The sequence below is a fragment of the Phacochoerus africanus genome, chromosome 11 (genome assembly GCF_016906955.1).
Source record: "Phacochoerus africanus isolate WHEZ1 chromosome 11, ROS_Pafr_v1, whole genome shotgun sequence".
Lineage (NCBI taxonomy): Eukaryota > Metazoa > Chordata > Mammalia > Artiodactyla > Suidae > Phacochoerus > Phacochoerus africanus.
In genome coordinates this window covers 26,352,270-26,378,975 of record NC_062554.1, presented here as the reverse complement: position 1 = coordinate 26,378,975, position 26,706 = coordinate 26,352,270, and the positions used below count along the sequence as shown (strand labels likewise).

The 26,706-nt window shown below is 43.0% G+C and overlaps 1 protein-coding gene across 4 annotated transcripts; it reads right to left on the bottom strand.

The window, feature by feature from the left end:
- Nucleotides 1-5,576: 5,576 nt before the first annotated feature.
- Nucleotides 5,577-26,180, bottom strand: C11H11orf97 (chromosome 11 C11orf97 homolog). 4 transcript variants are annotated; one of them, XM_047753934.1, is made up of 5 exons: nucleotides 25,881-26,174; nucleotides 20,959-21,063; nucleotides 9,774-9,899; nucleotides 9,639-9,691; nucleotides 5,577-5,719 (listed from the first exon to the last, which is right to left on the bottom strand). In XM_047753934.1, exons 1-4 carry the CDS (start codon nucleotides 26,026-26,028, stop codon nucleotides 9,663-9,665), a joined length of 408 nt encoding a protein of 135 aa, XP_047609890.1. In that variant the 5' UTR covers nucleotides 26,029-26,174; the 3' UTR covers nucleotides 5,577-5,719; nucleotides 9,639-9,662. The 4 variants fall into 4 exon arrangements, with proteins under 4 accessions (XP_047609890.1, XP_047609891.1, XP_047609893.1 ...); XM_047753935.1 differs by lacking the exon at nucleotides 9,639-9,691 and having other exon boundaries at nucleotides 25,881-26,173; XM_047753937.1 differs by lacking the exons at nucleotides 5,577-5,719; nucleotides 9,639-9,691 and adding an exon at nucleotides 19,089-19,156 and having other exon boundaries at nucleotides 9,839-9,899; nucleotides 25,881-26,179.
- Nucleotides 26,181-26,706: the final 526 nt, after the last annotated feature.

The window sequence follows — 26,706 nt, the reverse complement described above, 5'->3', positions numbered from 1 at the left end:
GAAGTCTACGTGGGTCCTCAGTCAAACGAGCTGGCCCAAACTATGTACAGTCTCAGGAACTCAGACATGTCTGATTTGGGCTCACTCTGGTACCAGCTCCACCTCAGAACGTATGTGTGGCCATCCTCAAGGCAATCAGACCCTAACTCAAGACAAGACCCCAACTCAGGGAGGCAGCCTAGGTCTCTCTAAGACAGAGGAAAGAATTGTGACAACCTCCTCCTTCACACTGTCCTGACCCCCCTCCTCACACACACACCCAGGCTAAAGAAAGGGAGAGAAGATGGATTTTCCACAGAAATCAGGGGGTTCTTCCTTGACCAGCAAACTCCTCCCCAAGCAGCCACTCAGAACAGGAAGTGGTCAGACCGGGTTCCATCACACTTGTTCCTGTGATTGTTCTTCTAAAAGAGATCTGGGGCACTTGAAATATGAATCCTGTTGGATTAAACAAAATCAGTGACATATTAATGCTTTTGGGAAAGTGTGGAAATGCAAGGTAAATACATGTTGCTCCTGCACAGCCAGGAAAAAGCATTCCCGAAGCAGTGGGACAGCCACATAGTTCTGCATCCAACTGACTGTGGCCAGATAAACCACAGCCCAGAAATCCTGCATGACTCAACAGGATGAAATCACAATAAAAATAGTGGTTATATTATTTTCAGCCTCTCTGAAAAGACTGTTGGTCTGTGTTTACCCTTAGCAATGTTGAACTCAATTTAACAAACATTTGGTCTTGGGAAGAAAAGAAAGACAGGAGAATAAACAGTGCCCTGACTGTCTAACTGCCTTGCAGGAACTACTTTTATCCTGGCAGCACCAGGGGACCCTGCAAAAAAAGGAAACTTCTTTGAGTGAGCTTACTGTTCAAAGATTTAATTTCTAGGATCATCCAAGACAACAAGGGAATAGCAGCCCCTCTTGAAGTCAGAGAAGAGAAATTAGATGTGAATGAGCTGGAGATGCTGTCTGGTCACCCATTTCCAGAGCCCACTGTTCGTCACTGAACAGCTGCTTTGCTTCTATGGTTCCCTTGAAGCTCTCCAGGGCCCATTTCCCTGTCCACATTTTGAGAAAGAACAATGGGGGGATTGTTGTTACAAGATTTTGATCTGATGACCCTAGGATTTGCTATGTTCCTCTAACAGATAAAAGACTAAGGTCCTGCTGTGGCTCAGCAGATTAAGGACCTTTCCCTGTGAGGTTTCAGGTTCGATCCCTGGCCTCACTCAGTAGGTTAAAGATCCAGCATTGCCACAAGCTTCAGCATAGGTCACAGATGCCGCTTTGATTTGACCCCCAATCCGGGAACTTTGTATGTCACAGGTACAGCTGTAAAAAGAATAAATAAATAAATGAAAGATAAAAGACTGCAGTATTTCTTTATTTTGATATATTATGACATAACTCCTTTGCCATTATCAGCTTGCAGAGCTATTTCTAAAGTGTACAAGACCGAGAATTGTGGAGTTCCCGTTGTGGCTCAGCGGTAATAAATCCAACTAGTATTCATGAGGATGCAGGTTCAATCCCTGGCCTTGCTCAGTGGGTTAAGGATCCGGCGTTGCCGTGAGCTGTGGTGTAGGTTGCAGATGCAGCTCAGATCCCACATTGCTGTGGTTGGGGTGTAGGCTGGCAGCTGCAGCTCTGACTGGACCCCTAGCCTGGGAACTTCCATATGCCCCAGGTTTGGCCCTAAAAGACAAAAAGACACACACAAAAAAAGACTAGGCATTGTTCTATTTTGATATTTTCAGGACATTAAGTTCAGACCTTGTTTGAGCTTAAAAACTTGCAAAAGCTATCACTTCATGAAATAACATTTAATGGATGTCCATTATGTACCAGGTACCTGAAGTATGTTTGAACAAGCAGACAAACATTTCTGCCCTTGTGGGACATCCTGCTATTATGCTTGACCCACCCCTGTGAATTACAGCTGTAGAGAAATTCTAAACCCAAAGAGTCCAAGGGTTGACTTCCGAAGCTGCGATGTGTTAGGCTTTTGTGACCCTGCCCAGCCACCTCTTGAAGCAACATTTCCTTGATTGCCTTGTCACTCGGTCGTCATTTCTGAATTGATCATTGTCATTATCACAGTAGATAGTGCTACTTAAAAGGACAGTAAAACATATTTGTGATGACTTTATTCAAAATAGCCTAAACATGGAAATAACCCAAAGTCTATCATCAAGAGATTAGGTAAAGTGTAAAATATTAGTACGATGGAAAGGCACAGGAAAACAAAAAAGAATCAAACACATTAGACTAAGAAATCTCAGTCATTATAAAGGCAAAAAAAAGCCAGACACAAAAAGGAACTTAGGAGTTTCCATTGTGGCTCAGTGGAAACAAAGACTCTGATTAGCATTAGTGAGGACGTGGGTTCAATCCCTGGCCTTGCTCAGTGGGTTAAGGATCCCGCATTGCTGTGAGCTGTGGTCATAGACACAGCTGAATCTGGCATTGCTGCGGCTGTGGCATAGGCCAACGGCTACAGCTCTGATTTGACCCCCTAGCCTGGGAACCCCCCCATATGCCACAGGTTCAGCCCTAAAAAAAAAAAAAAAAAAAAAGGAACATATGGGGCAATCCATGTACAGATTTTGAAAAACAAGTAAAACTAATCTAGGGTGACAGAACACAAAACAGTGGTTTCCAGATAAAGAGAAGATAGATAGATATAGATATAAACTGAATCACTTTGCTGCACACTTGAAACATTGTAAATTGACAATATTTCAATAGAAAATAAACTTATAAAAGTAAAGAAGAAAATATGGGTAGATTTAAAAAAATATTAGGGTGGAGAAGTATGATTTTCTAAGTATTATAAAGTCAGGAACAATAAAAAATGACAAATTTAACTATAAAAAATAGTGGTTTCCTTTGGAGACTATTGACTAGGAAGAGGGAGAAGGAGCCTTTTGTGTTTCATATCTTCATCAGGCTAATTATTAATAGAGAGGGAGAGTTGCAGGTCAAAAGCATTGAGCTATGAGCTTAAGTTTTGTGTTCTTTATATGTGTATTCAAAAATGGCCAAAAATGTTTGTTTAGTAATAATAATAATAATAAAGATGCATCATATTATATAGTAATTTGAAAAATCATTATTATAAACAGTCTTGGCATGAAAAACCCTGTCCATGAATTCAGTTCAGAAGATGTGCAGTGGGAGAGTTCCTGCTGTGGTGCAGTGTGTTAAGGAGTCAGCATTGCTGCAGCTGTGGGGCAGGTTGCAGATGTGGCTTGGATTTGATTCCTGACCTGGGAACTTCTGCATACTTCAAATACAGCCAAAAAAAAGGAAAAGAAGGTGAGGAAAAGAGGGAGGAAGGAAGGAAGAAAGAAGGAAGTAGGCAATAAAGAAGAGAATTTAACCCCCCAAAGCTCAGGGCCCCCAAGGGAAGGCTAGAAGCCCTAGCAAGGGAGCAGTGCCAGGAGATCGGTCCTGGGGATGGGGGGTGGGGCAGGAAGGGGGGGGGTGGGGCAGGAAGGGAGGGGCTGACGCAGAACACCCAGCTCAGGTGGCAGGGCTGAGACTAAACCGTGGGGTTTGTTTACCGGGCTGGAGTAGAATGGAAATGCAGAAGGAAACGCCTGAGGCTGTGTTTGTAAAGTCTCACTGGGAGCCCAAGTGCAAACAGGACATCATTTCTAATGAAGGAATAAAAGTCAGTTCTCCCCACCCAAGGCACCTTTTGTGTATTGTCCTAACACACATGCAAAAAGATTGATGGTAAGCATTTGGGGGAGGTTAAGACTTCAGGATTTGTAAGAAGAGTGAATGTTCTCTCTGCCTCAACTCCAGGTAGTTTTTGGTTTTCTCTTTCTTGAGTAATTGCAGATGTAATCTCTCCAATTTTAGCCGCTGGCTCACAGCACTGTTTTTGAAGTAGCCAGGGATGAGACCGTTCCATAAACATGGCAGTGGCTGGACGTGGCTTACATGTGGGGTCTCTTCTAATATGTATTAACTAAGTGGAAATTTTTATATTAAATCTGGAAAAGTTTGGATTTTGACTCGAGATTATTGACTGTTTCATAGGGTAAATATTTTTCAGGAGGGAAGGGACATAGCCAGGCCTCTTTGTTGACCTGACTTGATTTATTTCAGGACATCTGAGAAATAAGTCTGGGAACCCTGACCTGGAGGAAAGTTTTAAGATGAGCTTAGGAGAGGAAGGAGAATGAAAGGTGTGTTACCAAAATACTAGGAAAAAGAAAATTTTAAGTTGAGGAGGGGGTAAGCAAATCACAATGGTTACATGTAAAATGAAAAATCTGAAAAACCCAAATGTCCAAAAAGGTAGTGTAATAAATGCAAAAACACGAGTATAAACATATAAAGATTTATAGCTATTGTTATATTTTAACAAAAGGGAAATTATGTTGTGTTAAAAGGGAAAACAAATCCCTGTATATACTATAAAATGTGATTTTAAACATGTAAAATAAAATAGGCATTAAAAAAAGAATACAAATATATTAGCATGCTATCAGTGGTTGTTTTGGGTATTAAATTATAGATGGGTTTTTTTCTTTTCTTCTTTTTTTTTTTTTGCTTTTTAGGGCTCTACCCGAGGCATATGGAGGTTCCCAGGCTAGGGGTCTAATCAGAGCTACAGCTGCAGGCCTATGCCACAGTCACAGCAACGTCTGCCACCCACACCACAGCTCATGGCAACACTGGATCCTTAACCCACTGAGTGAGGCCAGGGATCAAACCCACAACTTCACGGTTCCTAGTTAGATTGGTTTCCACTGTACCACAACGGGAATGCCTCTTTTATTTTTCTTTATTTTTCATTTTCTTCTATACTGTTTATACATTACTTTCGACAACTGGAGGCAAAAGGAAGAGTTTTTTTCCCCTCTCCTTTTTAACCTCTTTTTAGCCCAGTAGTATTTGTATTTTAGCCCAAATAGTATTTGTAAATTGTGCCCCCCGAACCGTTTTTAAGATCTCCTCATAAATTTCCTGGCTCTTTACTATTGAGTGGACAAATTCTAGAGAAATGACTAGCTCTACCAAGGAGAGCATTAAAATGGTTCTGAGTCAGAAACTTTTCATCTATTATTTATTCACTAACCTTTACCTATAACTGAATTTTTTTTAATGGATGAACGTAATTATACTCCAGTGAAAGATTAATATTTATGATGTTTACCTCGAAGTGAAGACTCAATAAATATGCCTTTGTTTGATCACATTTGACATATTTAATAAGTTGAATTAGAAGCCTGATTGTATTCGACTGTGACAGCCAAAAATAAATATAATATTTTCCTTCACTGTTTTCAGGTACTTAGCAATTTTACCAACAGTCTGTCATTGCTTTGGACTCATTTATAGATAGGAGCTTATACAAATAATAGGAATTACAGACGAATATACTTTTTTATTTTGCTTTTTAGGGCTGCATCTGCAACACATGGAAGTTCCCAGGCTAGGGGTTGAATCAGAGCTGCAGCTGCCAGCCTACACCACAGCTCACGGCCACACTGGATCCTTAACCCATTGAGCGAAGCCAGGGATTGAACCTGCATCCTCACGGATAATAGGTTCGTAACCCACTGAGCCACAATAAGAACCCCCCAGACTAATATACATTTTTAACACATCTAAACTATGAAATAAGCTTGGGTTTCTTCTGTTTTTCAGGCATCAGGGAAAGAGGTTTCTTCTCAATGGAATAGTTGTCCATTTTATCCTAGAGTAAAGAAATATGCAAACAGATAAGTACGTTGTTTATGTTGGGGAAATGTCCTTTCATCCCAACCCTCTTTTAATCTAAATTTGATCGATTGTACCCAACAGTGCTTCATTTGGTAAAGCAGAATGTAAAAGCCATACCCATGTGATTCAAGCAACTGAGGAACTCAGTCGTCTAGACCCCTCATTACTCACCCAGAGTCCAGCGTCTGGACAAGCAACATCAGCATTGCCCGGGAGCTGGTCAGAAATGCAGACTCTCCAATCCCACCCCAGACCTGCTGTATCAGAGACTGCTTTTTAATATGATACCCATGTGATCTGTAGGCATATTAAAGCTTGACGAGAGCTGGACTAGACAACTTTAATATTATTAGTGACATGCCACAAAATAACAAGGACATGATAAAATTAAATGACTCAATTTTGTTAGTATCATGAAAGCAGAAGATGCTTCAGAGTCTCTAACTGAAAAGTATTTTAGAATTCAGAACTACAATAGACGATCATGATTCTAAATTTATTTATTTTTATTTTTGCTTTTTAGGGCTGCACCTGTGGCATATGGAAGTTCCCAGGATACAGGTCTAATCAGAGCTACTGCGACTGCCGGCTTATGCCACAGACACAGCAACACCAGATCGAGCCGCATCTGAGACCTATGCCACTGCTCCTGGCAAGGCTGGATCCTTAACCCACTGAGTGAAGCCAGGGATCAAACCCGAATTCTCATGGACACTAGTCAGGTTCGTTACCACTGAGCCACAGTGGAAACTCCCTAAGTTTAAATTTGAAATGATGTATATTAAATGTTGGAAGAGTAACAACTACAATGATCACGTTGCTCATGCGAAAACGGGGAAAATCACCAGTGAAGAGGAAAAAGAGGGCAGTAGGGATTGGCCAAATTCTCTACCTAAAGGATGCTCTACAAGAGTGGTTCCTAGAAATATTATATTTCATGGAAAAATCTCCTTTGAAGGCATCCGTTCCAAAATTTATGTCTGTGTAACTTTTCATAATTCACATAGTTCCCTCGCTTTTCCTTCCATCATTTGCATTCTGTTTAATTTAGCAGTTCAAGTGGGGGAAACCGTATATCTTTGGGCTAAACCTATGTGGGTTAGCAGCAAGAAGATTCTGGACAGAGAGAAGGCATTAACACATAAGCATTTCTTGTTTCATCATTCACCGGCCATTCTCATGACACACAGCAACTGATCACCTACTGTGCCAGGCACGGTGTTAAGAGCGAGACACACAGCGGTAAGCAAAAGAGACGTGGGTCCTGCCTTCGTGGAGCTTCTGACAGTGTATGAATTAGTACTGACCAGTTTTTGAAAGTTATCTGTGGTTTTTGTTCATCTATGACATTTCTGTGCCTTGTCTCTTTTTTCATTTGATAATGAGAAATATCTAATTCTCAGTTATCAGTCATCGACTGATTCTTATGGATTCATCCGTAGTGATTTGTATAGCAGATAGTAGCAGTTGATATGGCAAAATGCAGCTGGTAACTTACAGAGATGAAGCTAATAACAGTTCTCTACTGTAATGTGGTCACTACGTAAGCGCTTGATATGGGCTGGAGATAGAGCCTGGGGGCTGCTGGGAAGGTGGTGTGGACAAGTGTCAGTGAGCAGGAGCTGTGAACAAGTCTCTCCTAAATTCTATGGATGAAAGTCAAGTAGTGACGATCAAAATCTGACACACATTTTATCGCATGTCCCCATTGGGACAATTGATCAATTGGGTAATTAATCAATTGGGTGATCTATTGCATTTCTATGTTGTCAAAAGAAGGTAATTTGTTCTCCAAACCAGTCTTAAAATGCAGAAAATCATCTTGGAGTTCCTGTCGTAGTGCAGCGGAAACAATCTGACTAGGAACCATGAGGTTACAGGTTCGAACCCTGGCCTCCCTCAGTGGGTTAAGGAACCGGCGTTGCCATGAGCTGTGGTGTAGGAAACAGATGCAGCTTGGATATGATGTTGCTGTGGCTCTGGCATAGGCCAGAGCTGCAGCTCCAATTGGACCCCTAGCCTGGGAACCTCCATATGCAATGGTGCTGTCCTAAAAAGCAAAAGAAATATATATATATATATATATATATATATATATATATATATATATATATATATCATCTGTAAATTGCTTCGTGGGTTTTCTTAGAATGATGGATTTGCCTACTAGAATTGGGACCTGACAAAGTGGTTGGAAAGGTGAAATAAACAGCCCCTAATGGGCAAGTGTCCCAGACTTGGGTTGAATCAGCCATTGCTTCATGACACTGATATCTTTGTGTGTTTTGAAGGTAGTTGCCTCTGCATTCCCATAGCTCTGGCATTTGTGCCCGTTTAACTACCACCCATAACTGGTTCCACCCTTGTTGTCCAATGAGTGGAGCCTTTGCCATGCTGGCCCAGAAGCTGAGGCATAGTGGCAGAAGTCGAATGAACACAGATTTATAGTTCTAGCCACACCATCCCCTAGACATAGGATCTTGGGTCATGTAAAGTCTCTATGCCTCAGCTTTCTCACCTGCAAAAGAGAGATTAAAACCCTCATCTCGGGACCACGTGGATTACATAACTATACAAAACGCTCACTGCCATGCTTGGCACATGGTAAATGGGGGCTACTCTATTTCTTTATTATTAAACCCAGGACTCCATCACTGGTTCCTTTTTTGCTACATGAATCCCCTTAAGGAACAAGTTTTTTTTTCACCTTGTGTCTCAGTCTTTAGTAGCTATAATTTCCCCCTCCTGAATCCATGTTCCAGAGGCTGCCTCTCTGGGGACCCCCACCCTCCTTTAGGGCCCTTTGGCTGAGCCCTCACCCTGTTCCGGGGTCTCCAGACACTCCAGCTCCTGTGCACTGCTTGGCTCACAGAGTTGGTCTGGTCTAGGGACTGCCGATCACTAGTAAGGGACTTGGGCCAAGTATTCAAAACCTTTCCTCCTCTGTGAAATGAACTGTACCTATTTGATGTGCTTGAGGTAGAGGGTTTTTTTTGTTTGTTTGTTTGTTTTTGTCTTTTTTGGGGGCCACTCCCGTGGCATATGGAGGTTCCCAGGCTAGGGGTCTAATCGGAGCTGTTGCTGCCAGCCTACACCACAGCCACAGCAACACAGGATCCGAGCCAAGTCTGTGACCTACACCACAGCTCACAGCAATGCCAGATCCTTAACCCACTGAGCAAGGGCAGGGACCGAACCCGCAACCTCATGGTTCCTAGTCGGATTCATTAACCACTGAGCCATGATGGGAACTCCGAGGTAGAGGTTTCATAGATAATTATACATGAAGAATCCAGGCAAAAAAGTGATTCCTATCTTGGTTAAGAATCCCTAAGCTTGGCACTTACCCACTTCTCTCTTCCCAGGGTTCCCTCCCAACTGCAGAGCCATTTTCAGGATGTGTGGCCCCAACTGCATGTTCGTCTGCTAGGAGCACACTGCGGGTGCGTCCCTGGCAGACCCCTGCCTTCTCCATGGCCTGCCCCAAATATTGCTGGCTGACATCAGCTGAGGCCGCGAAGGATGAGTCATGTTTTCTCCCCCAAATATAGTGTCTGTGAGGAACTGTCTTCCAGGCCAGCCTAGTGGCCGCCTGCGTGAAATAGGGCAACACGAGTGGGGCCAAGCAAAGCAGCTGCCTTATCATTCCTGAATTTCCCTGGTCTCCCGTTCCTCTTTCCACTGGTACACACACATCATCCAGCGAGAAGAAAGGGCAGAGGAAGATCCCACCCCACTTAGCCTGTGCGCTGGAAAGTTTTATGTGGATGAAAAGGAAAGGAAAGAGTCCGGAGTCTAACTCAAAAGCTTGTGCACTTCTATTGTATCCATGGGATAAAGTGGTTAGTTGAGCTGTCATGGTTGCGGTTCTGCAATGAGGCACTACGGCTCACCTGCTCATAACCTGAGGAAGCGAGTCAAAAGAAGATTGGATTCTGACTGAGGACTGTAAAGAAAGCACACACGGCTGGTTATGCACTGCTCAGCACCCTCCAAGCTGGGGTGGAAATCAGGGTATTGGGTCTTACTTCTCAGCCCTCCGTGCCTCGAATAGTACTTGGCTTGCGGCAGTAAACTGTTTCTGGTCGGCGGTCCTGGCTTCAGGCCTCCCACAGGGAGATTCCTTTGGATGCTCCAGATCCCCTCCAGGGCCACTGTCAAGGTTTTCAAAAGGAAGATGATGAGGATTCGCTTCTTTTTCTTTTTCTTTTTTTAAATTTTTTTTTTTTAAGGGCCGCACCTGCAGCATATGGAAGTTCCCAGGCAAGGGGTCGAATCAGAGCTGCAGCTGCCAGCCTACACCACAGCCACAGCAATGCAGGATCCGAGCCGCGTCTGCAACCTACACCACAGCTCACAGCAACGCTCCTCGCTGTGTGTCTTGGGGCAAGTTGTTTAACCCCCTATATTTTTGTTTCCTTGCCTTGGAAATGGGGATGACAGTCATGTTTACCTTGCAGGATTATTATAGGACTTGGATAAAATGCGCCTAAGTGCTTTACACTCAAAAAAGTGGTCACTATTATTTTTACTTTTTTTTTTGTCTTTTTAGGGCCTCCCCCTCGGCACATGGAGGTTTCCAGGCTAGGGGTCGAATCAAAGCTGTAGCCACAGCCACTCCAGATCTGAGCCATGTCTGTGACCTACACCACAGCTCACTCATGGCAATGCTGGATCCTTAACCCACTGAGTGAGGCCAGGGATCGAACCTGTGTGCTCACGGATGCTAGTCATATTCGTTTCCACCAAGCCACAGCGGGAACTCCGGTAGCTGTTATTTTTATAGAGACAATCATTTTCTTGTCCAAGCGTGGACAGAGGTTCCACTCCCAGAGGCACAGTCACTGAGCTGACTCAGCAAACTGAATGTCAGAGCTCACCCCATCCTGAATGGAGGGGCTGAGGCTGTCTGCGGAGATTAGTTTCCTCTCTCTTCTTCAACAACCTTCAAGGAAGAGGCCATAATCTCCTGCCAAGACCTTACAAAGTTGAAGCTGTTCCTTATAGCCAATCGCAATCTTCCCCCACTGATCAAGCCAGTTTCCTCTTTTAGCCCCATCTAGAGAGAGAAAAGGCTGCTCCCTTTTCTAGGCTAATAAACTCTCAGATCCAGGAGCCCACAAACATTTAGTCACTTCCCCTTGTGGCATCCCACAAGAGACCAAGGACATAGATTGAGATTTGTCCTGCATTGTGGGAAGATCTGGTAAACGGAAAACAGTTAAAAATCTAGAGGCAGAACTCATAGAATGGTATTCATTTAATCAAGCTGTGCTCTTTCAGATGCAGTCACAGGAAGAGCTGAACATTTGCAGCCTCACAGAGAAAATACCTGAAATGTAAGTGCATAGGCTCAAAGACGCATGGAAAAAACCCTCAAGCAAAATGCAATTCTGCATAAGTATTTACTGTACTTGGGGATGGAGGCTGCAGGAAAAAAAAAATAGCATGATTTTGATTCGATACGGTATTTGGATGAAGAAATTACGGAAAGTGATATATTCAACTGGGGAAAAAGAGGACCAGAAAGAAACATGAATCTCCTTTGAAGCAGCGGTTCTTGAAAGGAAATCCAGCTCTCTGAGCTCTGGGCAAGACCTCTCCAGGAGGAGGAAGGAAGACCGGCGGGGGGCGGGGGGGTGAAGCTGGGCGGTGGAGGCCTTGGTGTCTCAGCTTAACCTGAAAAGGAAAAGGGCAGCAGGCACCAGAGAGAAGCTAAGAGAGAGAGAAATGAAGTCCTTTATTGAAGCTCAGAATCTTCCAGAAAGTCTTTTTTTTTTTTCTCCCTTTTCCTGCCCCCAAATCTACTCAGCAGCTTTTTTAGATGTGTGTTTATCCTGAATTTTAAAATTACAAAACCAAGTCTTTATGCTGAAGATATTAGCCAGTGGGATCTGGCCTGGTGTATCAGAGAAGGTAAGTCTGTCTTTTAAATATAGTTTTGTGTTGTTTCCGGACCATGAATAACAAACATTAGAGCTTGAAAAGCCAGTTTACAAACATATTGTCTTTGCTTCCTTTGTATAAACATGGTCAGAGGAAGAACATTTTAGGTAAATTTATGTTCGGTGACTTCTGGGCTCTGGAATTATCTTTTTTTGTTTGGTTTGGTTTGGTTTGTAATTATCTTGACAGGCCTTTAGCGCCTAGTAAATTCTTTGTATACTGTAGGTGCACAAAACATTTCTGTTGAATGAATTAAAGAAGAGTAAACACATCCACACTTGCTGAGCAACATTTTATATTTCCTAAATCTGTACTAAACATAATAAACAAGCCAGACTTGACAAAAGTTAAGTTTCCATGCCTTCAGGCACATATAGACCTAAAAGAATGGATTTGGCAGTATGCTTTTGATATTCACTGGGACAGGAAAGGCTGTGTGAAAGAAAACTAGTAAGCTTCATGAATCAGATTTTTCACGACTACTATAACCTCTGCAGGTTTTAGCCAGAAAGATACACGAGCCCTTAGCAATTTGAAAATATTAACTTAATATGTTATTTCCACATGGTCCTCTATAGGAGTGTTTAGAAATGTAGAAATAGTTTTAAAATAAATGGCAAAATGTATGCAATCGTTCCATAATGCATGTCTCATAAGCCTACTTCTCTCTCTTTTTTTTCTTTTTTGCTTTTTTTTTAGGTCCCCACTTGTGGCATATAGAAAGTCCCCCGCTAGGAGTTGAATCAGAGCTGCAGCTGCCACTCTACACCTTAGTCACAGTAACACCAGATCCCAGCCGTGTCTGCAACCTACACCACAGCTCGTGGCAACGCCGGATCCTTAACCCCCTGAACGAGGCCAGGGATCAAACCCACATCTTCATGGATACTAGTTGGGCTTGTAACTCACTGAGCCACAATGGGATCTCCTCTCTCTCTCTCATTTTTTTTAAGTCTTAAGGAGGGGAAAATCTTCAGGGAACCACTGAGAATATATGAATGACGATGTTAGCTAAATTCTTACTTATCCAGAGAGTTCTCTAGGTTGCCCAGATTCCATTACATCTGACAGCAGATCTGACTGGAAAATTGCATTTCTTTTTTTTCAGAATGATGAGATCCTGTGGCTCCAGGCCCCTGTGCTTACCTGACAGGTCTATGTAAAGCCTCTGAAACCTGTTCTGCCTCCAGTTTGAACCTAAGCCTGGACAAGATCCTGTTTTTACTGAAGAGAAATACTATTTGCTCCCACTACAGTTTCAAAATCTTTTCTCTTGTAAGAAAACATAATCTCAGGTTTTAACATGTAACCCAGTGGCTAAGAGCAAAGACCTCAGCTTCTGACAAGCCTGCTTCCAAGGATCAGTTATTCCACTGTAGTGACTGCGGTCAAGTCACTGTGCTTCCCCCTGAGCCTCGGCTTCCAGACCTGCAAAAGGGGAGTAAGAAGAGCTCAGGATTGTTATAGAGATTAAAAGAGATAATTTGTAAAATCTTTGATGTCCAGGAGACATACTGTGAATGACGGCCAGGATAATAATAATAGATAAATAATGATCATTATTCATCATTACTGTCAGGGGCTACGTGGGGGCTCATTGTTAAAATGGCTCATTGTGCTGACCTCGAAAACAAAACATGAGGTCACAGTGACCCATGAGACTGACCACCTTGCTCAGGCAACATCCTGTTTTTGCCGCTGGTGCCACTTTCCCAAGACGACGAGACCCCACCCTACCGTGGGACACCTCCGGCTTTCTCAAGAGTGCGAGACCACCAGAGTCCAGCTTCAGGCTAAAGATAAACTAACCCCCCTCCAGGGGATCCAATTTCCCATCCGTGGGGTATAAAAAGGACCAGCCAGAAGGGCAGGGGGCTGGCTCTTCTCAAGGGTCATCGCCCCCTCATTTCCCTTCAATAAATTGCCTTCTCTTTGCCCGACCGCCCAGCCCATTCTCTTTGTCTCCACACTCACCTTACAATTACTACCGCATCATCACAGACACCCCTCCCGCACTCTGCCCCCCACCTTCTCACTGAATCCATCTATCTCTGCCTCAGGAGCCTGAAAAGCATCCAACGCCCAGAGAAGGAAGGCCTGGAGACCTGGCAGACCACATTTCCTCCCTAATGCCACTTCCCAGACCCGGGTATGGGGTCCATAGTAGCAAACACCTGGGCCAGCTTGGCCATTTCAAGATCTTCACAGCTCTTACTAACTATTGTTATAACACGACCACAAGAGCTGGGAGAGATCATTCAGCCGAGGGCCCTACACCCAACAGCTTTTCTCCTGAGTGCCGTCTTGCTACTGAAACAACCATATTTCAAAAGAAATACAATGGTTGCTCTGTGAAACATCCTTTAAACCTAATTTCTGGAGCTTTTGACCCTTGGCCAAGTTCATTCAACTCAAAAAGAAGAAACTTTTGGAGTTCCCGTCATGGCTCAGCAGAAAGGAATCTGACTAGTATCCGTGAGGACTGGGGTTCGATCCCTGACCTCGCTCAGTGGGTTAAGGACCTGGCGTTGTCGTGAGCTCTGGTGTAGGTCACAGACGAGGCTTGGATCCGGCATTGCTGTGGCTCTGGCGTAGGCCCACAGTTGCAGCTCCGATTGGACCCCTAGCCCTGGACCCTCCATATGCCGCAGGTGCGGCCCTAAAAAGACAAAAAAAGAAGAAATTTTTGACCTTTTATTAATTTCATCCAACCAAAGGAGAAGAAAAAATAGAAAAAATGTAGGTCCATTGCTTTGGGATTCTTCTATAACTGTCATCATTAGCTCAGTCACAAGCGAAACATGCTTTAATTTAAGTTGCTTAACTTCAGAACAAACACCCCTCAATAAAAGGCATAAACTCTTGGGTAAGTTCCCCGCCCTTTGCTACGTTATGCAGTGTTTTGGTGCTGCATTGACGGCTGAGGAAAAATCTGGACTCTGATTGAAATCTCACATTCGCGAATCAGATTTTGTGAGAACATGTAGGTCTGAGTGTTTAAAAAGTCAAACACTAAGTGCAAGGATGTAATATACAACCCAGGGAATAATAGTCAATACTTTATAATAACTTTATATAAAGTATAATCTATAAAAATATCAGATCACTTCATATACCCGATACTAATAATCCTGTGAGTCAACTATACTTCAATTTAATCAAAAAGAAACAAAAGAAAAAAAATATCAAGCAAACCCAACCAATCCATAGAGAACCACACAAATATGTGTGGGTACATGCAAACACCTTAGGGTTCCTAGAATTTAGATAGACGTGTGTTATCTAAGAAATAGTATATACTTTTATCTAAAGCCATAAATTCAAAAACATATGCATATACCTTGATATCCCTAGAATTTAGAAAGATTTGGGTGTATCTAAGAAATATGAGAAATAGTATATATTGTTTCTCTCGAGTCATAAATTCAAATGAAAATACATATATATTATTATGTATACATATATTATATATAAACATATACAATACAATATATACATATTTAGATATGTGTGTGTTATGTATACACATATACATATATGTATATATAAATTTTTTAATATTATGTATATATTTAGAAAGAGAGAGAAAGGGCCAGCAGGTAACTGTACATAAAGCAAGCCAGAGGTAAGAAATAATTGACTCTCTCAATTTTCCCTCTTTTTCCATTTTGTTGTAGGTATGGATACCACGGAAATATTTTTTACGAGAAGAAGAAGTCTGCAGTGGTTGGCTAAACATAACCTGTGATTTGCCCCAGTTGACTGGGGAAGTTGGCGTGCCATGATTAACAGCGGGGTGGGCAGGTGGGGGGGGGCAGTATAACCCGCCTCTAGCCGCTGCTGCCAGGTGTGAATGTCAGCTCTGTTGTCACATCTTCCTTTCTCCTCCTTCCTCCCTCTTCACCCAAGATAATATAGCGATCTAAATTTGTATGTAAAAGCTCCTGATTTTTAAAATGTTGGCCGCTGGTTTGTACATTTTGAAAAAATACAATACTGAACAGTCTGTCTCTTTGCAAGATGAACCTGGCATGTGAGTCAACCCGAGTTTGGGATCCTTGGGCAAACAAAGATACCCCTGACAGCCTACTTAGATGTGGAAGAGATAAGATCTGGAGCGAGTGTGGAGGATGCTCTTTGGTGTTGAACTTGGACCTTAGCCTGTGCCACTCTTTGGGGTGGGTGATACATGGGAAGGGACAAGTGGGAAAGAGGTGCGAGTTTGGTTTTCAACACGTCAATCTGGAGTATGAAATGGGTCAACCAGGAGGCAAAGTTTAACGTGGAGACAGATTTCAGAGGCATCGTAGTGAGATAGCGGTGGAAATGATGGGACAATCCAGGGACAGCCAATGGAACAAGATTAGAAGAATATGGATAATACCCTCATAAATACAATATCTGAAGATGAGGGTGATTAAAAAGAGTTATTAAAGGGGGGTAAGAAAGAATATCTAGAGAAGTAAGAGAATAATGAGGACATTTGGGCACCAAGGAGCTTGAGAAAAGAGCGGGGTTTAAGGACAGAGCCATCAGCTGTGTCAGATGTTGCAGAAATCTCAAGCCAGCCAAGGGCAGAACAGTATCCACTGAATTTAGCCATAACAGGTCGTCAGAGACATTATAGCGAGTAAAAAAAAAAATCAATGGAATTTGGGGTCAGACCTGAGTTTGGAATCTGGTTTAGCCACCTACTTAATGCATAATCGTATTTAATGCATAATCTTGGGCAGTTAAAACTTTCTCGAAATCTCAGTCTACTCAGCCATAAAGTGGGGATCATACTACCTGTATCAAATGGCTTTTGTGAGGATTTATGGTAAACAAAATAAAGCCCCTGTCCCCAGGTAACTTATGTTTTAGTGGGAGAGAGAGTCAATAAGCGATAATAGAAATAAATGTATAATTGCAGGTAATGACAGAAGAAAGCAGAAAGAAGAAGGGGAAGAGACAGTAAGTTGGGGTATATTTTCTATCTTAACCTAGTAAAGAGGTTCCCTCTGAGAAGGTGACATTCGAACTGAAACTTCATTCAAAGAGGGAGGAAGACATTTGATGTTCTGGGTAAAGTAAAAAGATAAGAACGGGTTTGGGATGTTGCAGAATTTCAAGAAAGCCTCGGTGGCTAAAGTGGAGCAGGACTCTATGGGAGAGGAGTTCAGAGAGGTGAGCAGGCCACACAAGGAAATTGAAGTTTAGCCTACGAATAATAAGGAGCCACTGGGGAGTTTTAAGCATGGAGGTGACAGAAAATGTTTTATGTTTGTAAGAGACAGAGAGCACACTGTAGGGGACAACAGTAGAAACTGCCATAGGAGGCTATTGCTGGCCCTGCAAGAGATGAGGAGCCACTGGGGAGTTTTAAGCATGGAGGTGACAGAAAATGTTTTATGTCTGTTAGAGACAGAGAGCAGACTGTAGGGGACAACAGTAGAAACTGCCATAGGAGGCTATTGCTGGCCCTGCAAGAGATGATGGGGGCTTTGGCAAGGTCACAGGGGGGGAAATTTAGGATAGCTTTTAAATGTTGATTCAACAGGATTCACTGATAGACTGAACATGGAGAAAGGATTTGCCTTCTAGGTCTAAACTAGGCATGGTGGTACCATTTCTTGAGATGGAAAGGAACACCAAAGAGCAGAATTTTAAAAGCTGGGATATATGGAGTTCCCGGTGTGGCTCAGCAAGTTAAGAACTCGACATAGTGTCCGTGAGGATGTGGGTTCAATCCGTGGCCTCGCTCAGTGGGTTGAGGGTCCAGCATTGCCACAAGCTGCAGCAGAGGTCACAGATGTGGCTCAGATCTGGTGGTGGGGTGGCTGTGGCGTAGGCTGGCAGCTGCAGCTCCAAATCAACCCATAGCCTGGGAACTTCCATATGCCACAGATGTGGCCATAGAAAATACAAATAAAAATTTAAAAATGAATAAATAAAAAATAAAAGCGGGGATATAGAGTAAGAGTTCTGTTCTGGAACTCTGTTAATTTTGCGAGGCTGTTGGGCATCCAAGTTAGGTAAGGCTTTTGGGACTTTTGAGGGGAAAAGCAGAGGCTAGAAATATAGATTTTGGAGTCAATAGCAAACTAGGACTGGATGTGATTCCCCTGGGAGGGTGTAAAGCTAGAGAAAATCCCGCACATTTCAGAGCATAAGAGGAAGAAGAATAGTAAAGGTGACAGAGAAAGAGTGGGATGAGCCAAACCCCGAGATTGGAGCATGGCAGCCTGGAGGCTAAGTTGAGAGAGCATTCTAGAGAGAAGGAATAAACTATTGTGTCAGATGCTGCAGAGAAGTTGAGTTAGTGGGTTGGGTTTGGCTTTCTAGATCACCGGACTTGACCTTCAAAAGAAAGGTCATTTAGAAGGTCCCTGGTGGCCTAGTGGGTTAAGGGTCCGGTGTGGTGACTGCTGTGGCTCTGGTCACTGCTGTGGCGCAGGTTTGATCCCTGGCCAGAGACCTTCCACATTTTACCAAAAAAAAAAAAAAAAAAAAAGGAGAGAAAGAGATCATTTGTGATCTGGAAAAGAACAATTTCTCTGTACATGTGGCAGCACAAGCCTAGCTGGGGTGGGTGAAAGAGCGAATGCTAAGTAAAGAAGTGGAAACAATGGGTCAAGGGTACTTACTCTTAACATGTAGGAACAGCTGCTATAGAAGTCATAGAAGCCCCTCAGAGGTCCATGCAGCATTCCAAGTAAAAATAACAAGGTGTGTTTTCCAGCAAGAGAAGCCAAATCTTTCATCAGACATTTAAAGGAGCTAAAAACACTGTGTGAGGAGTTCCAATGTCTGGCCCCAGTTGGTAGGGACAGAACAGATGATTTAATAGTTAATCCCACTAGGAGACCATAAGTAGAAAAAGAGCAAAGGAAACCCCTGTAAGTTAATGACCACTCATGAAAGCAAACTTGGAGTTCCCGTTGTGGTGCAGCAGAAATGAACCTGACTAGGAACCATGAGGTTGCGGGTTCTATCCTTGGCCTCATTCAGTGGGTTAAGGATCCAGCGTTACTGTGAGCTGTGGAGTAGGTCGCAGACACAGCTGGGATCTGGTGTTGCTGTGGGGCTGGCATAGGCTGGTGGGTACAGCTCCGATTAGACCCCTAAGCTGGGAACCTCCATATGCCACGGTGCGACCCTAAAAAGACAAAAGACCAAAAAAAAAAAAGCTCCACAGCAAAACTACAAAACAGAAACAAGAGCCATGCCCCATGCCCCCAAACAATCAAACAATGGTGGAATGAAACCCACATCCTTGCCCAGTGAGATTAGTAAGTTAATAAGTCCCAGGGCATATGCTTCTTTAAACACATACACACAAAAACCCAACATATAGGGAAAGGTGACATTATACTGAAACCGGAGATGATTTAGAATATTTTACTCAGTGTTACCACCTTTTTGCTCATTTCCGTTGCGCCACCGCAGTCTCGCTTTGACCAAGTACGGATAAGAACACGGCTCCCTGCGGGACAAGGAGGAGGTGATGATGGACGCCTGACGTTTACTCCAGAATGAGGAAGAAGGCGGTCTTTCCCCCCTCCTTTTTCTCCCTTTGATTAAAAACTGTAGCCCACTAAGTTCTTTTGCCCACCTACTTATATTTCTCACAGATGTCCTCTTCTAATAAATCACTTCTTAACTTTCACTTTGCCTCTCATTGAATTCTCCCAGCTCTGAGACGGAGTGAACCGGAGCCCCGCCCCCCAGGCGCCACCCAGCGGTTTCACAGCTGCCAGCGCCCAGCTAGGTGCTAGTTTCCTATGCTACCTGAAATTATATATTTAGTTGTATACTTGCTTCTTGATAATCTCTCCCACTAGAACATAAGCTACCTGAGGACAGGGCTTTATTTTTCTAACCACAAATCCTCACAAAAGCCAAGTGAGAGAGGTATAAAGATCCCCGTTTAATGGAAGAATAAGCTGAGATTTTAAGAGATTTTTAATTGTTCAGTTAATGCATTAATTAAGTGGCAAAATAAGCCCCAAAGGCATGGGGCTTCCAGCTGTTAAAAAAAGAAAAAGAAAAAAAAATATATAGCCGGTTTCTGTTTTTCTTCAATAGAGCCTTTTAAAACTTAAACTTACAGAATCAATACTAGCTTCGAAAGATTTTTCTAGGCTAAAATAGCACCTTTGTGCGACCTCTGCTGGGTGCTGTAAAAATGTAGCCCAAACCTTGTCCGTTTTATATGAAGAATATTTGAAAGGATTGCCTAGAAAACAAATTTTTAGAAACCAAATGATTTTTCCTAATCATTTAGACTGTCTCATAACCAAATGTATCCAATAAGAATAATACAACATCCAAGTAGTGTATAAATCAGCTTTTATGTAGTCTGCGAAGACAACAACGCTAACCCAAAATATAACAGTATAGACTTAATTTTTTCTTTTTTTTTAACCAGGGAAATAGCATATGTAGGTTGGGTTTCAGAGAAACAATTCAGTAGGTCATTCTGCAGCTTTTATTTCTTCAGGCAACTGCTGGGACCCACGATGGTTGCAATAAAAATCTCATGGTTTGCAAAGAATGAAATGTGCACTGAGGAATCACTGAGAAGGAAATATGAAAATGAGGGACTCCAGCGGTTTCAAAATAAAATCTACAAGGGATTTTTCAGAGTATTTTTCAAATGAACCATCAGTGAGAGTTGTCAAGGCCCAGACCATATAACTCATATACTGGGTATACGTGGAATAAAGTCCTTGGATGATTCAACCTATTTAAATGACTCAGAGTCTTCTGGGTCAGTGCTTTGCAAAGTGGGATCCCTGGACCAGTATCATCAATACCCCCTTGGCATTTAGTAGTTCTAAGAATTAATGCAAATTCTTGGGCCCCTTCCTAGACTTACTGAGCCAGTTACTCTATGGGCAAGCTATCTGCTTTTAACAGGTAATTCTCAGATGATTTTGATGCAGTCTAAACTTTGGGAACCACTGTTACAGGTCATACCTGCAATAGATAAGGATCGAAGATGTTATTGCGCTTTTCGGGTCACTTGGAAAAAATTCTACTTGTCACTAATACAGAAATAACCACCAAAAATGAGGGATAGTCATGCAGATACTGACACCTAGCTCATTTTTTTCCCAGTTTGTTTGGACATAGACCAAACAATTATAAAATTAGCTCAAGAATGTACCAAGGAGACATTTTTCTTTTGATAGTCATGGTTTTGTAATGCAATAATCGCTTTGGTATCAAGTAGGTAATTTCACATCTATATCACAAATACACATCTTTTGTCACAGAGATTACCTGCAGGTGGATTTTTAACGTGGCATTCATCTCTCTTAATATAAAGTTCTTCTTCCAGTACTTCCTTAATTCTCCTATGTGGCTCACAATATAAAAATTTCTTCCCTACAAAGACATTAACAAAATTAATTACTTATAAATTCTGCCCAACCATCTAGCCATTACCTACACAAAGAACTATTTAAGAGATAAATCCTCCCATAAAAGAGGCAGACCATTCATCCCACAGATTTTAGTTTGGAAAGATCACTTCCATTGTAACTCTTAACTTGGGGGGAGACTTTTACATTTTGGGACAAAGTTTCCATACCTCTTTTAGGTTGGAAAAGAGTTTTCCTTATCAGTTCAAAGAAAATGTTCATTTATTCAATAAATTCTTATTACACAGACCAATCCTGTGCCAGGCATTTGGCTCAGGGCAGAGGACACAGCAGTGAATAAGACAGATATATGCATGGAGCCTACAATCCAGATACATAATATAGAACCATCTAGCAGTATTTAATCATGCTTTTTAAAAAGATTAAACTTGAACTGTAGTAGTGAACCTCTGATGGACGTATGACTTCCTGGTCTCTAAACCTGACCCTGTGAGATACCACTGCTATAGAAGAGGATGGGTTATTTGTTCTAAGTACTTTAGCTCCATTTCTTCTGCTCACCACAGGGAGCTCTACACCCTCGGAGCCCATCTGTTCGTCTGTCTCTCCAGTCTCTCCTGCCAGCCTCTCTCTCTTCTTCTCTAAACTCTTTAACTTCATGGCCCTTTGTCCCTCCCCACCCAGAAGCCTTTCCACATTCTATTTGTTTCTGCCTGAACTGCCTTTCTCGTATTTGTTTTGCTTGGGTAACTTCTACCTGAATTTCAGGTCTAGGCTGAAATGTCAGTTCTTTAGGGAAACTTTCCCAGATCCCACAATCTTCAACTGTTCCTGGTTACTTCTGCTCATAGTACTCTCCTCTTTTCTTTCATTTGATTTATTGAAATGTGCATCTGACCTTATTTACTTTATATACATTTGTGTAACTTTTTATTTTATTTTTGCTTTTTAGGGCTGCGCCCACAGTATGTGGAAGTTCCCAGACTAGGGGGTGGAATCGGAGCTATAGCTGCTGGCCTACACCACAGCCACAGCAATGCCAGATCTGAGCTGCATCTGCAACCTACCCTGCAGCTCACAGCAACACCAGATCCCTGACCCACTGAGCTAGGCCAGGGATCAAACCCACATCCTCATGGATACTAGTTGGATTTGTTTCATCTGCGCCACAATGGGAACTCCAACTGTTAGCTTTTTATTTGTCTTCCTTACTAGACCACAAAGGCAGAGATGTTGTCTGTTCAGTTCATCAGAGTCCTAGGACAGAGGTTGACATCACAATAAATGCTCAACAAGTGTGTGTTCAAGTGGAACTAAACACTGTTCAATTAGGTGGAGCCCAAAGATTCTTCTATGTGCACGTCTGCCCATACGGCCTTGTAAACGTCTGGGAACCAGTAGTTCTCGTGCTAGTGCTCAAAAGCTCAATCCAAGGGACCGTGGAAAACCTAAACAACCAACACAATAATGTGGCAGGTATCATTCTTTCTAGAATAACCAATAAAGAACACAAGTAAATATATTTGACTTGTGTGCAGATTGGCTCAAAGGGAGTAAGGGGCTTGCTGCTTCTGGCTGTGGGTCTGGGTGGTCATGAAACCTCAGACATGAACAAGGTAGAACTAGATACTTTCTGGTCTTGTTCTTGTTTCCCCCAGGTTAGGAGTCATATGAATGAGAGATGAATGAGGGTCAGTATTCCTCAAGCTTAACTTTGGTTTAAACTTTGTTTTTTGTTTTTGTTTTGTTTTTTTGCTTTTTAGGACCGCACCCGAGGCACATGGAGATTCCTAGGCTAGGGGTTGAATCAGAGCTACAGCTACCAGCCTACACCACAGTCACAGCAATGCCAGATCCAAGCCACACCTTCAACCTACACCGAAGCTCACGGCAACGCTGGATCCTTAACCCACTGAGTGAGGCCAGGGATCGAACCCACAACTTCATGGTTCCTTGTCAGATTCGTTTCCACTGTGCCATGATGGGAACTCCGTGGTTGAAACTTTTTGGGCTAAATCATGATCTTTGGGCAGAAAAAGGGTTTATGAAATGGGACTAAGAAAGGAGTTCCCTTGGTGGCACAGTGGGTTAAGGATCTGGAACTGTCACTGTGGTGGCTCTGGTCACCACTATGGCATGAGTTGGATTGCTGGCCTGGGGACTTCTACATGTCGTATGTGTGGCTCAGAAAAAAGAAAGAAAGAAGAAAAGCCTATGACAGTTCAGTAGAGAGAAGAAGAGATCACTTGCTCTAAGTTCAAGTCTCTTGATAAATTTCAGAACTTACGCTACGAGAATTTACGGAGGAAATCACTAAAGGTTTTGAGGAACTATGAAAAAATGAGAGTAATAAAGTGCCAGTATAGGCAAATATTCCCTGCTGAAGGAAAGGAAAGCAAGCAAGCTGGCTAGTAACGATGGCTGTAATTTATCGAAAGCTACCATGCCCTACCCACCTTACATGTACTCTCTCTCTTCCTCACAATCACCCCACAGGCAAGCATAATTATTCCTACTTTGTAGATGAGAAAGTAACTCCTAGAAGTTACAAAACCAGTCATAAAAATTAAGTCCTACCTACCTGACTCTCTCAAACCCAAGTTACTAAACTAGCCAGATTAGGGAGATGTCACCACAATGTATCTGCATTTCAGCAAGGCATTTAATAATGTGCATTTATAGGAAGCAGAGCGCTCACGCCAAAGATGCTGATGGACGGATCAGAGGCTTCCCAGAGACTCTGCTTCGAATCGTTGGGGTCATCATTTAATTTGCTAATTTGGATATAGGAACTTTCAGCAAACTCACCAAATGTGAAAATGGCACGAACCTGGTAAACGTTTTACGTGCCGAGTGGCAAACTGAGGACTCAAAGGGCCTTCTATACCTGGAATGAAGGGCTAAAATCCATAGGATGGTATCGATGGGGATAAATATAGACTTATATTTAGGATCAAACACAGGAACTACATAAATATAGGATAGAATAGACTGGAGTCAAATGCTTTCAATTGGACAAAGGGGAAAACAGAAAGGAGGATGTCATAGACTGAATTCGTTATGTATGTTAATAATACAACGTGTCTGCCAAAACAGCTACTGTAATTTTAGATCTACTTAATAGAAGTATAATATTCAGATCAAGGGAGGTTATAGTCCCACCACACTATACTAATTTGATGGTACCTGGAATATTGGATGCAGTGATTTAATAAAATGGAGAGTATTGAGTTCAGCCACCACAGTAAGAGCACTACAATTATTTTAAAACAACATTGAAAAAAGAAAAAAGGAAAATAATAAAGGTAACCCTCAGTCAATGAGAGATTTGGTGGGTATTCATATAGCCACCACTATACAGTTTAAAGATGGCAGGATCCTTAACCCGCTGTGCCACAAGGAAACCCCAGGACTCAGTAAACCCCAAGACTTTGGTAAAACTGAGGAGTGAAAGGTTAATTCCACCTTTTACTCCTATAGCCACAGGGAATAAAGAACTTTTAAATTCCAGCATCTTTAACAGCAAAATTCCCAGATAGAATTTTAATTCTGAGTAAGGAATTATTTAATATACTGAATACTTAAATATACTGAATGTAGTGGCTCTAAATAAGGCCTCTGCATGCTGTTGAGAATAACAGGAATGAGGTATCATAATCAGGCATATTGTGGCTGATGCAGAAGGACGCGGTCCTTTTGCCAGGTGGCTTCCGGGGCCAGGTGGCTACCCAGATGGGAGATATGTCCCTTTGAGAATTGAGAAGGGGGTGTGGTTCCCTGAGGCGCAGAAGCTGAGCGCTTCAGCCCCCCCCCCCCCCCTCCCCGGTTCTCCCCTGCGCCCAGGGATCCAAGAGAACCCCTGGGCGGGCGGCTCTCCTGAGAGGCAATTAAAGAGGCGCTGCTGAAGGGCTGGGAACCACTGCCTTCCCCTTTGGCCTCTTATTTTCACCCTCATCATTCCTTAGCACCCGCTGAAGACCCGTGGGGCACAGGGGGCTGTGTATTATCTGTAAATTTATGGAACAGAATGGATGAGCACTTCGACCTGGCGTTGACTCGGGTTTCAACCACCTTGATTTGCGGCGGTGAACCAGAACTGCCTTTGCTTCCGTTGAATGCTGTTTGTGTGTTCGGCAGGGCAAGGGGGAAACAACAGCAATACCTTAAAACGTGGCCCATAATTGTGAGACTCTAAAAGACAGGTAATCATAATTTACAAACGGAGAATCAGATGGAAGTTTAAATGTTTTAAGGATTTCTCCAGCCCTGAGGGACGGGAGGCAAGTCGCTTCCTTTTCTCTGGTCTAGACCTCCTGGTTTGTAAAATAAAGGTACTGCCAAAAGTATGTGTATGTATTATTTATATAGTTAAAAAAATAAATTTCATATTTTACTATATGTAAAACAAATTTATAGATTGTATTTTACACGGAATTTAATATTTTAATTTTAAATGTATGTTAATTAGCAGTCGATATTTTAATATTAATATTTATATATTTATGTTAAAATATCAAATATATTTGTAGTTTAATGCTCTTGATACACACACAGTTTTTTTTCAATAACTTCCAGGCCAATGCCACTACCAATTAAGTTGGAGGCTACCTCCTTTTATAAAGGAGGGCTTGGGGAAAAGGACTAGATGCCTTTGGCCACAGAACCATCACCCCTGCCTTTGCCAAAACAACAGCTCTACTCCCTCCCTCCAAAACCTTGGCGGCTTCAGCGCGTCTCCCTCCGGTGTGCCCCAGTTCCCCTTTCACCGCTTCCTCACACCGAGGTCCCTCCCGCGGCGTCCGCGACTGCAAAGGAACTCACACTGCTTACGGGATTCCTGGGGGCCGCCGCCGCCGCCGCCGGGGTCCCCACGCGCTCCGTACCCCAGGCCTTCGGGCTGCGGAGGCGGCTCCCGGTCGAGGCCCGCCTCGGGCACCACCCCCGCCGTCACCGCCTCCTCCCCCCTCATGCCGCGGGGGTCTTCTTCCAGGGCCGAAGGTTGGCTGGCTGGCCCTCTCGGCTTTGCTGCCCGCGGGGAGGAACGGGAACGCGAGGCGTCTCAGGTTGCCATGGTGGCTGCGGATCCTCCCCGCCTCCAGCAACTCTCCAGCTAGCGTCACCAGGTGTCCTGAGCTCCCTGGTAGAGCTGCAGTTGGGGAGCTGCGATTGCGTACCGACCAAAGCAAAGCATTTTCCATTAATCTTTCGTTTGTTTCTCACACCAATTTTGAAAAACAAGCTTTACTAGTCCCCGGTAGGGAAACTGAGATTCAGCAAGCAGTGGTGAATCTGAGTTCAGAAAAGTTTGCCTCGAAGGCTGAAGAATAGACCACCACCCAGAACAAGTAGGGGCAGGAGCTGGGACAAGACAGGTGAGCTCAAGGTAAGGTCTCCGGTTTCACGCAGCGCTATTCTTGACCTGTCCTGCTCCCTGCTACACACAGAGCATGACTGAATAAATGGATGTTAAGGAGTCCCAATTTTTGGATTGTAAGTTCTTGTTATTATTAAACGACTCGTAGTATCCAAGCACGTTTGTATTCACAGTCTATTTCAATCCATATAATAACTTTACAGACAAAAATTCAGAAAAGTTTGAATTGAGTAGCAAATAGGAAAATCTAGAGTTTTACTTGGAGAGTGAGGT

Coding starts and splice junctions, on each gene's coding strand:
- C11H11orf97 (XM_047753934.1), bottom strand. CDS start 26,028: ATGAGGGGGGAGGAGGCGGTGACGGCGGGGGTGGTGCCCGAGGCGGGC. Junction 9,900..20,958: donor CGTTAAAAATCCACCTGCAG/GTAATCTCTGTG, acceptor AAACCTTGACAG/TGGCCCTGGAGGGGATCTGG. Junction 9,692..9,773: donor GAGGCACGGAGGGCTGAGAA/GTAAGACCCAAT, acceptor CTTTCTTTACAG/TCCTCAGTCAGAATCCAATC.